The 13,161-nt window shown below is 40.6% G+C and overlaps 1 protein-coding gene across 4 annotated transcripts in view; it reads right to left on the bottom strand.

Annotated features, from left to right (window-relative positions):
- GRAMD4 (GRAM domain containing 4) overlaps positions 1-13,161 on the bottom strand; it is a 68,906-nt gene that overhangs the window by 15,441 nt on the left and 40,304 nt on the right. For all 4 annotated transcript variants that reach the window (XM_057370080.1, XM_057370079.1, XM_057370078.1 and 1 more), the window contains exons 4-7: positions 10,732-10,852; positions 3,376-3,437; positions 1,310-1,442; positions 819-844 (exon numbers count right to left, since the gene is read on the bottom strand). In XM_057370080.1, the coding sequence (XP_057226063.1) occupies positions 819-844; positions 1,310-1,442; positions 3,376-3,437; positions 10,732-10,852 (342 nt within the window). The remainder of the gene's footprint in view (positions 1-818; positions 845-1,309; positions 1,443-3,375; positions 3,438-10,731; positions 10,853-13,161) is intronic.

Genomic DNA, 13,161 nt, shown 5'->3' with positions numbered 1-13,161 from the left:
ACTAAACCATGTCCCTAAATGACCTCTCTGCAGAGCCTTCCTACCCMCCATCAGCTCACTGCTCATGTCCAACCTGGTGTCATCTGCAAACTGACAGGGAGCACTGGATCCTGATGTCCAGATCATTGATAAAGACACTAAACAGGACTGGCCCCTATTCTGARCCCTGGGCAACACCACTGGTGAGCAGGTGGATGTAGCTCATTCCCCACCACTCTCTGGGCTCATCAGATGGTTTTCTACCCAGCAAGCCATGGTGTATTAGAAGCTCTGAACTTTCTTTTGCAATAGAACTCAAAGTTTTTAAAGTCTTTCTTCAAGAGAACCTATGACTTGCTGTCCTAGCTTGTTTGGCTTGAAATTCAGCTATCTTCAACACACTTCCTACGTGAAGGAATTAAGCAACTAGGACTAGATTTCCTTAAGCATCAGCAGCACAATCAAAGCAGCAGAGGAAGCAAGTGGAAGGGCACATCCAAGGAAGGCCCTGGAGGAGGTCATGGACTCAAGCACTGCTTCCATCTGTTCAGCTCCAGCATCCTACACCAAGCCCATAGAGAAGATCAAGACCTGGAAATCACTGKTGACAACAAGATTGTCAAGAGCTCTGAGGGACCATTGGGCTCCTCGGACAATGGGGATATAGATTTTGTGGCTCACCTAGTAGATATCAAGAACCACCCAAAATTCAAGTTTAATACTGCTTTTTAAAAGGTATTCTGAAGGCAATGCGCACACACCACTGACAAGAAGTCACAAGTATTCTCCCAAATGAAACTAGAATGAATACAACGAATAAAATACTGCTAATTACTTACTTAATCTTCTCATATTTTCAGTCAACCTGAAAAATAAAAGATAAACGTAACTTGTTAAATAGACAACTAGTGAACACTTGTGTACATTTGATCCTGGGAATACTGGTCACAGTTATAAACTCTGTGTGCATAAAGCTTCATTCTTGCCTGTTACAAAAAGTGTTTCTAGTAATTAATACAGTCTACCTTGCATCAGACCAAAAMCTGAAGTTTAAAAGCTCTCCAGCCTAAGACTTTGTTCACAGTTTTTGGGATTCATATGACAAAATCTGGTAAATAATATAAATCTTATTTCATACAGCAGATAAAATTTCATGGTTTGTCCAAAACATTCACGAAACTTTTGAGGCAGTTTTGTACTTTTGGTCTTATTATTTGTTACTGCAACACTTGCTCAAAYCACATAAGAGGTTGTTTAAAGAAAAAAGAGTGAGAAAAAAAGCAACTTGTAAAGACACCAACAATGTCTTATAATGTCATTAGGGGTTTACCTTCTAGCACTAAGTGGCTCTTCTGCTTCCAATGTACTCTCTTCTGGCTGAAATCTGAAGTCCTCAAGAGATTCCCCAAATTTGTCAGAAACCCACTTTTGGAGCCTCGAACAGACTGTGTGACTACGCTTATCTATAAAAGAGAAGCACTAAGTATCAGGATAATGCTAGAAGACAACTTTATCCAATGTCAGCCCCTGTTCCCACACACCACACTTTGCTGGGAAGCAGACTTTGTACAGACTGCCTGTCCTTCACCAACAGTCTTTGTGGAAACTTGCAATTTACTTYTGCCATTGCACAGGAACTCCAGCTGCATTAAGTTGGTAAAATAAGACTGAAGGTGATTCCTGCATTGCTCTTCTGACACTACATGGAATCATTTTATTACCTGAAGCACAGAGAGTAAAACATCCTAACAAACAATAATTTTTAGCAAACACAGTAAAAACATTCTCTGGTTAAGAGACTTCTATAACCAAAAGAGTGACGTAAATCTCAGTGCTCCTGTTGTGCTGAAGGGTCACCTTGAGAAAAGCAAGTGCAAAGCAAAACATTCCTGAGCAGAGAGCTGGACAACCACCTGGCAGCCAAAGGGATTTGACAGGAAGGGGAGGTGGAAACACAAGCAAGATTCTGCAAGAGGCATTTTTACTTCCAGTTTCTAACCACTGATAGTCTGTAAAGATTACGTGTGTGTGTCTGTGTCTGTGTGTGTGTATGCAGCAATACAAATAAAACATGCAGCTTCTTTGTTTTTGAAGTTAGTTTTCAAAAACTATGCTGCATATGCCACTTTCTATATATGGAATATACAGTCGTAATACTACCTGGGAAGTCTTACACAGCAAAATAATGAAGTGATGCACACTTTCCATAYGTCACTTTCAGTGGAAAAACGTAACATAATATAGGGGTACATGGAAATAATATAAGAGTAAAAGCCTTAAGGCAGGGCAAGTAAGTCACCTGTAACTCACAAAATTGTTGTCTAGAAGGAACAGACAGACTATTCTYTGGAAACATAGCTCAATACAGCAGTGTCACAAAGAGGACACTGGTCATAATTACTCCAGGACCAAATATAGTACAGAGCTACATAAAATTAATATATGATTAAACAGGGGCATGAAAGATTAATCAGCCAACTACAACAGCCAAAATTATACACTTGAGTTCATGTATAAGTTASGCAGTGAAGCAGTTGAACAACTGATTCGCAGAAAATAGAATCAAACTATTTATTAATGACGTACAATGAAATCTAGAAAAGCAAGAATCTAGTGACAGTTTACAGCTGACACAATACTTCCATTTGAAAATAAAATGCGAAGTAGCTTCCCACCTGCTAAAACTTCAAAAAGTACTGAGAAAGAAATTTTGAGTGCACAAGAGAAAAAAATGGCAGGCTGCAGTTCACAGAAAGCACTGTCATTATGGGAGTACAGGAAAAGCAATTTCAGATTTATTCTGCAGATTTAAAAGCCCAAGTCTCCATCACAAGGTGTGGGGAGGAAAGTTAAACTATACTGAATGATTGAGAATCTGACTCTGGCTTTTGTTCTTTCAGGAATTACTACATTATTGAATTCATAATAAGCATCAGCCTGAGAAATGTAGATTACAGWGTAGGTCTCAAAAAAATTAACTCTTAAGCTTACTCTTTGTCCAGAATGTCTCTTTTTTTTTTTAGAGGAAGGAAGTAGTAATATGTTAGTGGCATAACAGAACTTGTGCAGTTGAGAACAAAACAGGACRTTTTGTCGATGTATTACACCTGCTCTCTGCTAAGTCAAGGATCAGCAAGGCATGCAAGAATGATGAAGTGAGCCAACAGGTRTCATTACATACCTAAAGGCTTCACAATACACTATAAACGCCTTGCTCAGGTATGCAAAGTCAACTACAAAAAACAAATGCACAGTCATGCACACAGAGAGAAGTTGCTTGAATMGTCATTCATATTCAGCTTCTTCAGAAGCAAGGTTTGAGATTCTAAGGATGAAAAAAAAGGAAGAAAAAATCCAACTGAACCAAAGAGCTGTTAGAGAGCCAATCAAGCTCACCTGTTCCATTGGCTTGTGCCTGTGGCTTTGCAGGTTGCTGAGCTGCAGGCACCTCTTCCGCCCTGCAAACAAAACAGAAATAACGTGAAACGTTACAGAGGAAGAATTATTCCCTTTTAGGTAAAAGAAGCATCAGAACTTCCAAGGTTTTCATAGCTGGGATTATACAATYGTGACAAGAGAGAATCCAACTTATGCCCTTTCACAAGATTCAAAATATTTATTGCATTTAGGATCCTAGGAAATACTATCCACTGGATGAGAGGTGGGGTTTAGCCATTCCTGTCACCAGCAGCTCAATTTCATCTTACAACTACTCAACAATGTTGTATCAAATTTCTTGCATTATTTATGCCTTTCTGTGGTATATGCACTTCACTGCCTGCCAGGGAAACTCTTCAGAACCATGACTTTTCCCACAGCAAAAAAACTGAAAGGTATTCTATATCACAAGCTGATAACCACAGCAGTAGAGCAAAACCTCAATTTAATGCATGAATCTTGAATTCTGCCATTGTTACTAGGGTCAAGCACCACTCAACTTCACAAGAAGAACAGCTGTTAAGAATGATTTWAAATGTTGTGTTATAAGCTCTCAAAATACACAGATATCAAGCAATTTGAAAAATATCCTTAAGAACTTGAAAAATTGAAATAGAAAAACTGCAACAAAAATATTCAAAAAATATATGTCAAGTGGCAGGCATCACTGGTCTCACTTTTCAAAATGAGTCAAGAATATTCTCATCCATTAAAAGTGAACAGATTTTTTAAAACACAAATGCTTTTACCATTCTGCACATGTACAAGGCTTCAAATTACATTTGCACACAGCCTCCAACTGCCAATCTGTCTTGAGAATACTTCAGGCTTCAGTCCCAAAGTCTTCAGTCATCCATGTACATATCATAAAGAAAGATGTTTCTAATGAAGCAGGAGCTTTGACAACATAACACCAGCCATAGAAAGCTTTACTTGACAGGGAGTTGTATGATTGAAAAGATTACTTCTGGAAACAAGAAAATGTCAGTTGTGTAATTTCATGATCACTCATTTATCAGGCAATATAGGTACTTTTAAATGTTCCTTTCATCTTTTGCTCCTCAAGAAGGGAATTAAGTGAAACATGGTCAGCAAATGAAGAGTGAGAACACAGACCCCACTGCACTGGGTAGATTGCAGCAATACAGACAGACAAAATCCTCTCTCCTGCTGTTCCCTCTAGAGAGGACATTAGGAAAAGATCTCACTGTTCTGTCTGCACAAGGAAAAGGTCATTACTCATGTGTGCTGTCTCAACATCACCATACATCAACGAGTATGATGAAGAAACTATAAACTTGTTATCTCCCTTCCTTCCTAGGCATTCCCCATTCTTAACGAGCTTTCCACATCCTTGTTCATTTCTAAGAACATTTAGAAGTAGTTTACTGATTTATGAATTACAACTGGACATTCATCAGCRTGGATGAGCTGAATTCAATGGGTTTTGCTTTCAGATACTTGCTTTCATAACTCTTCAGGACTTTTCCCCATGCCTTCTATGTCTAGAATTTTTTTATTTCTTCTATATTTACAGCAACTCGTCTTTTCAAAAGCCACYTGCAACCAGTTTATTTTCTCCAGCTGAACTTTAACTTTGGTTCCTGCACCATTTTCTTCTGGTTTCTATACAAGCCACGGGTTCCTCACCTAAAAACCCTTTCTGTCTTTGCTTTTTCTCCACACCCTTGCATCTCCTCCATTTCCAGCTCTCAAAAGACAGACAGCAATAAACATGATCGAATTTGCACCAGCTATTACACAGTGGTGTCTTGTTTTGCTYTATCACCACATCAGAGGGTTACACCATATAGCTGGGCGTTTTCAGCTGAAATCTGTCACTGGAACTGTGCTTCATTGAAGCTGAAGACACATTTAGGTGGAAAGGAGGTAGYTATTCACAAGCAGGTTCCAGTTACTCAGGAACAGGCAGGAACCAGTTACTCAACCCACTCCAGTCATGCAGAGGCACTGACTGGGGTGGGGTCACACCTGGACAAGTCCTGTGACAGAGCCAAGATGGGATCCCAACACTGTCAGCTGTCACAGTCTTCAGGCTGGGTCTTCCTTTGACATGCTGGGATGTATTTTCAGAAGCAGCACAGYGTCATTATTCCCCATGTTTCTTGGRCAAAAAATCAAAATCTCATCAAGAAATAGCTCTGTGTAGCAGCCTTACTGGGCTCCATCAGGAGCACATGACAGTTGGCTTTGGTCCTTCTTGGTGCTTTTGCTTCATTTTTTTGGCAATGTCTTACTTGCCATCTGCCTGTTACTCCTTCCCCATGAAGAACCTGACCTTTACGAATCATCAGGTTAATGACAGCTCATTACTGCACCTGTGAATCAGGTTATAATTAGCCACATCAGACAGATCCAGGCCAGGAAGCTCAGGATTCATTGTTTAGGTTTGCACACCTACTGGGAAGTTCAATTCCAAAACCAGGTCACGTTGAACCATCCAGCTCATCAAGACCACTGACAGAGGGGAGAAATTATCTTTCCTACAGTTTCTAAACCACTCTTCATGCCAGAGATGAGTTTAAAAGGCTGAAAAACATAAATAGTCCCCAGAACAACACTGTGTTCCTACGTGGGCTTCCTAACCGCTGCCTGAACCTAAGAGAACAAGYTGCATTAATTCCTCCTGGACCACACTTTCCACCAGAAAAAGGGTGTAACTGGTAACACCAACACATCCCCAACACGAGTCTGGAGAGATTGCAGCCATTTAAAGCACAGGCAGTTTGAAACAGATAAGAGCAACCTCAGAGAGTGGAGACAAACACAAACTGCCTTTTTTGTTTCTCTCTCTCTCTCTTTTTAAAATATACTGAGGTAAGGGAAGCATCAATATTAATGAATATCAGAGGTCTTCATGCCCAGGACACGTCACACTCAAAAGCAACTCGCACACTTTGATGCAGTGTCCATTCAGTGCTGCCCCGCAGAACAGCACCAAAGTTTTGTTTTTTTAATTGTAAGTATAACACAAAGTTAAGGGAACCTTAACACTGAAGRCCATTTCCCTTAAATAAACACTTTTGGTTTGTGCATATTAGGCCCTGAATACAGCTGSAAGTTGAGATGTGTGTGAATCAACAGACTCACCAAAAAACTGGATGCAGACCAAAGWTGGTGCACACAGMAGGTGCAGTCCCYGCCAGGACGTTCTCAGACATATTCWAAGCAATTTTCYCAAGGCTAACTCCACGTTCACAAKTGAMCCACCTCCAATCTTGCAACAGCTGCTGTGGAAGCCATTCAAGGCTGTTACAGCTTCCCTACTGCTCAAAGCAACCTGAATTACGTGTGCACTTCCATCAAAAGTGCATTCCAACCTCACACATACAAAAATAAGCATAAAGGAGGTATTTTCTTAGCCCAGTTTAAAGACATCTTTCAGGTATGCATGGCTTCTTAACCTAGGAGCTGTTAAAAAAACAAGTTAAATAATTTTCATGCCTTCCATCTCCTTCCCTATAGAATACACCAAATATTTCWGATGCCCTTGCTATTCTCATCCACAATAAAAGAAGAGTGACTTATGCAGAGGAATTGTCTCTTTGGTTCTTGCAAAAATAGCTCTCAATGATACTAATAAAAAGGTTTGCTCCGTAAGTCACAGGCTGCTGCTAAGTGTTGTTGCAAAACTTTTTGTTATTTATTTTTCTGCATGATTGTAGCTCACAATTTGTAAAATATGGCAGCAACAGCTCACACAGACTATTCTAAATTATTTATGCATCATTCCACTAGCAAAATGTCATAAGCTTCAGCTGCCATACCAAATGCTGGGATGTTCTGGACTGTATCTGCAGAAAACTTCGACATTATYACATATTGCTACATGTACCGATTTGCCTCACAAGTACTTTAGAATACTGCAACTTTTAAAGTAATTTTTTCTTATGCCACAGCATAACTTGGTTTCATTAGCAGTTCACTTCTGCAAGCAAAAAGAACAGTACATGCAAACCCTATCCTTCCACTAAGTACCACAAARCTACTCACTCTCCCACCAGGGAACACATGAATATCTATTTTTAAATGGTGTAAACAATTACCTGAGAAGCAGGGTGAATTTGACACAAGCAGATAGAACTTTCTGCAGCTACTTTGCTTAATAAAATCAAATTTCCATCAGGCATAATTTTTGCCTATTACATATTTGGCTACGTAAGCCAACATTTCACCTACAGTCTTAATAAAAGTATTTTTARATGTACACAATAATATAGCAAGCAATGAAGAATTTCACACAAGGAAGCACAAGTTAAGGRAAAATCATGGACAACCAAATTTTTCTCCTCTTCGGTAGAAAYTGAAAAATTTTCAATCTTATTTCTTGTCACCCTGGCCAGCCACAAAAAGTTTGAAAGTGTACTAAGACTAGCAAGAGAAACACTTGGGTAGAGGGGATAATTGGCTGAACATAATCCCCAAGTGCAATCCTCAAGCTGACAGGACTACTGCAGACTTTAGGATAGCTAAATGGGAATGCAGCATTCAGGGAGKCTCGTCATCCTACATTAACTTAGCAATGTCACACCTGCTGGAGATCTGCTGCTGTCCACAATCCAACAAGACACAGATGCTGACACAAATATTGATAAACAAAGACCTTCCATCTCTTTTCTCTATAAAACCTGTACTCACAAGCTGCAGTGGGCCAGATCAGACTCTGAGTCAGCCTTATTATTCTGAAGCAGAGCAGGATGACGAGCACCTTCCTGCAGAAGAAGATGGCTCCTCATCCTCCTCCAGAACTCCCAGCAATGAGATCTCTTTCCCCCTTCTCCATGCCTGCCCTGGAGTCCAGGCACAGCTGCCCTCGGGACAAAGCCCAAGGCCTGTGCCAGTGCTAAAGACAAGCATGGGGAATTTGCATCTCAGGGAACTTCTTCAAAGCAGCAAACCACAGACAAGAGAGTATCCTTTCCTTAAGCATCAGTTCCATCTACCAGTGTCAGGAAACAACACTCCCTGCTTTGTGCAGCTGTTACTGAGCTAACAGACACTSTCAGCACGGTTCTCCTCTCAGCTGTCCACTCAAATGGGCAATGCCAGTCTGGACACACAGAMAAGCCAACCAGCACAGGCAACAAAAACGCACTCTCGCATCCCATCCAGAATAACAGCTTTAAAATGTCACTAAAAAAAAAGTCCAGATCAAAGCAATCTGGATCACCTTCCCACTGCACAGTTGTGGTGCTGGCTTGGGAACCAGACTTCTCCACAAGGACCTCTGAGAGCCCCTTCTAAGCTGACTTGGCAGCACAGGTCAAGACTTCACACAGACCAACCTTGTACGGAACCAGTGATTTTAGAAAACCATCACTGTGAAACATCTAAAAAAAATCCCACTGTACTAAGTACTGAGAACAAGAAGAAAGACCTAATTTATGTTTTATTTGAAGCCTTGGTGCACTAACACTCTGAATACTGCATGAGTTCAACCTCTTAAACAGTTAAAGAAAGGCAACTGAATTTATGAAAGGGATGAAGTACTCTTAAGGAGACGGTGGAAAAGCTGAAATTCATCAATCTGGAGAGAAGAGTATTAGAAGAGAGAACTCATTAAGGATGGCAAATAAACTGAATGCTAAACCGTTATTCACCAMATCTTACAATTCTGTAACTATGAGGCATTTCTTGAAACCACTAAGAAATCTATTAAAAAGGAAAGCAAATAAATTACTTCTTAGAGTCAAGAGGATTCCTGCAATGTATGTTTCCATAGCTCCCTGTTGAAGATAGCCCCAGTGCTTTCAATAGAGTGTTAAATAAATTCATGGATAACAGATCTGCAAGCCAAGACTGACATGAAAGAGAGAAATGTACTTCTGACACCCTAAAATAAAGTATTTGTGGATGCTTACAACAAGTGGTTGAGGAAATGGGGTTTGTTCAGCCTGGAGGAAAGGAGGCTCAGGGAAGCTCTCATTGCTCTCTACCTGAACAGAGRTTCYAGCCAGGTGGGKKACAGTCTCTTCTCTCAAGTAACAAGCTACAGGACAAGAAGATATTACCTCAAGTTGCACKRGAGAGTTTTATATTTGGCAYTATGAAAAATTCCTTCACYGAAAAGGTTCTCAAGCTCTGGAACAGACTACCAAGGGAAATGGTTCTGTCACCATCCCTGGAGGTATTTAGAAGACATGCAGATGTGGCCATTGAGGACATGGTTTAGTGGTGGACTTGGCAGTGCAGGGTTAGTGGCTGGACTCAATGCTCTTTAATGTTTTTTCCAAAATAAACAATTCTATGATTCCACAGGAGCAGGAGGTAGATAAACAACAGACAGCACCTGGACTCACAGTTCCTACAAATGTGAGGAAAATAAATTCCCATAAACTGCTACAGGATACCAGTGCACAAGGACCATTGGCCTGAGTAGAAAGACATTTTAGCACTTGAGTACAGAAGGAAGCAGGAGGCTGGGAARAGTTTGCATGGCACTGGGAATATCATATCCAAGCAAAAGGTTTTGCCTGTTTGCTTGTGCTTGTCACCTCCAAGTAACTGGCGGTGCTTACAGCATGKGATCACCAGCTCAGCCTGCACTGTCTCCTGGTGACAGCTCCTGCTGGTGAGCCATGGATCCTGCCACTCAGCCCAGTAATCTCAGCTACTGCTGAGGAAGATAACACAGACAGCAATGCACACAAGTGGCCCAGACCAACCAGGCCAYCAAGCAACTGCTATGGCCTTAAGATCTAAAGTCCTTGTAGCTAAGCAGACTAAGGAGAGACAACATCAAATGTGACACCTTGCAACACCATGATGGATGTCCTCAAGGCTGAAAGGGACCYAGGGGCATGGGGAGGTGTTTCCATTTGTCACTGCAGTGGCAGGAAAGGCTCAAATTCCAGTTACTCCCATGCATTTAAGGCTTTGGTGTGGCACTGGGATGTCCTTGCTGCTGCTAGAACTGGAATAACAAGAATTGGAAACCTGGCAAAGACACAGGTTTTGGAAAGGCAAAGCATATGCAATGACATGGCAAAGGCTCTGGCATTCRGCAGCTCCAGGCAGGCAAGATCCCAGAGGGAGGGCATTTGAAGAGGTGAAATGAAGAATATCACAACTGGAAAGTGTCATGGCACTTCTGTAGCTACAGCAGTATGTATGGCCAAGTAATCCATAGTACATGGATATTAATGACATAATTTTACAGGAAAACAAAGACAGTTGTTCTCTCTGTGAACTACTAATTTAARAGCACCTAGATTGGAAATATGCTTTCACTTCTCAGAGACAGTCAGAGATCTCAGGTGGCTCCCAGCTTTACAATGAAGAYATTTCTCTTACCTTGCTTTAAGTACTTCATTGACTCTTTGTTCTAGTTCTAATCTCCTCTGCCGTTCCTTTTCTAGCTCCTGCTTCAATGTTTCAGCRTTTGTTTCTTCTCTCAGCTTCCTGAGCTCCTCCTCTGTTAATTAAAGAAGATAAAGATTTAGTTACCCTGAAGTATTTCTATAAGAAAATTTAAAATCTAATTATGACAGATTAGGTGTGGGGGATGATTTTTTTCCATGTTATACCAAATATGTTCCCCAGAAAAAAAACAAAAGAGCCAGACAGATATCATAAAAAGCACACAGCTGTATAAAGTACAAAATGTTTCATTACAATTGTTAAGCAAGGAGGAAAACAACTCTAAAGTTTTCTTTTCAAGATRTAAAATAAGCCCTTGGTACAAGCTATCTTTATTTAAACACAACATGACATASTCATCATTCCCCAAAGAAATCATCAGCAAGCAAGGCTCTCTATTGCTAAATCAAATGGTCATAATCAACAGCAACAGAAAAAGGTCTGTTTCCTTCCCTCATGTCTATGTGTAGGAAAACACAAAACCATGAACACACAAGAAGTTACACAAAGCCACATAAACCCAGGCCCACCAATTTCTGGCACCAAGTCAGGTGGTCCCTCTACGAGCCTAAGCATCTTACAATTTTAAGAAGAGGCTGTGAAATAAGAAATTAAATTAAAATTTTCATACTTTTTTAAGGTTCTGGTGCACCCTAGGGCTCCATGTAATAAATATATATATAAATATACTCACATATTTACTTACACAAACACATACACACTCTCACAACATTTTTCACAAGAAGTTAGTATCAACTATGCATAAGGCTTTTTTGTGGCTAATTAGCCTTGCTTTTTTGTCACTGGCAGTGTCCTTGCTCATGACCTTATTTTACTCTAGAGCTAAAATGGGGTCACTGAAAACTTTTCCCAGATAGGCATACATGAGATATGGCAAACATAAGATCAGAATCTTTTTTCTTTAAACCAAAATTTACTCTACATTTTGTTCTCTGAGCTGGTTTTTAAGCTCAATCACAACAATCAATAGTAGAACACCAGGTGTAGTTCAAGTTTACAACAAACCAGAACAGAAARTACTTGCCACTATCATCATAGACACAGAGGTTCAGGCTTTTTACATAGTTTTATAAGATTGGTATACTATGTCATACCCTCCAGAGGGTTGTTACACAATCTCTTTTGTTTCTTTCACATGCTGCCTTCTAAATCTTTCATAWTCAGAAAATTTTGGTATCTGAGCCTCCCTGACTCCAGTGATTATGCTTCTTGAGAAGGTCTGAAGCCATAGTGCGAATGTCCAGAGGAAATGATACACTCTCCGTGCCCTGCAGGAAGCCCTGCAGTGTGTCCAATCACTTTATCTGCTGGTGGGAGACTGCCTGCACTCCTGCAGCAATAAAGAGCTTTAGAGCACAGAATTACGAGAGGTGGCAAAAAGATATATGAATCAAGAGGACAACACGAGGGCTTCCACCGTGAGGCTACAGGCTGAACTCCAGCAAAGAGACAGGAGTGTAGCTCTCCATCTCCCCACTGAGACATGGTTAGTGACTCTGGGAAGGAGAGCTGGAGCACAGAAAACACATTACCCTCCAGCAACTAAAATTGACAGTCCCCAAGGGTGAGGTAGGGAAATGTTGCAGCAGGTATTGTCTCCCCTGTAAACAAATAGAAAGATGGATATAAGGGCAGACTCATACATGGAGCTGCTCCTAATTATGTATCCACAAGGAATTTTAAATCCAACAAGAAAAGTACGTTTACAGTAAGTTTACCCTATTTTCAAGGGCGAGCCTTGTTCCAGAACRAGAGCCTGCACACAGCTGAGGGGAAACATCTGCTGCAGTTCAAATGCACTGGAGCTTGTGCAATACCATGAAGAYATCACAGAAAGTTCCAAGGCTTGACAGGGATGTTAACTTTTCAAGACCATTAAAGGGAAAAAAATTCTTCATTACCCATTTTTTGTTTTATTAAAGAGGAAGTGACTATGCATTTTGYGTACATAAGAAAACCACACACATTATAAATTAACCTCAATGTCCTTGAAAGTCAGATCTTCCAGCTTCCTTAATTCCAGTTGTTCTGATTGCGCTACATCTTGTACTACTAAAACCAAAACAAAACCTCCAGAAATCTGACCACGAAGAGGAGAAGCAGTGCCAAATATTCTTTATGGAAAGAGGCAGAGTTAAAGTGCACACAGTGAATGAGGCAAAACTCCTCCAAAACAACAACAACAAAATACAATATCCCATCCTTAAGGACTGCCATAGCTTCACATTTCAGGGCATTTCCTAACTTTCCCATACATGACTGCAATTCAAATCCACCCCACCAAGTCCTTAAAGCAGTATTTGTTGTCACTTTGGCAGTAGTGTGGTCTGGCACTGTAAAACC

This window comes from Malurus melanocephalus, unplaced genomic scaffold (genome assembly GCF_030028575.1).
Source record: "Malurus melanocephalus ecotype Western Australia unplaced genomic scaffold, MMel_1.1 scaffold_118, whole genome shotgun sequence".
NCBI classification, from domain to species: Eukaryota; Metazoa; Chordata; class Aves; order Passeriformes; family Maluridae; genus Malurus; species Malurus melanocephalus.
Note: the sequence above shows the minus strand (reverse complement) of the source record. Positions and strands in the feature narration are given on the sequence as shown.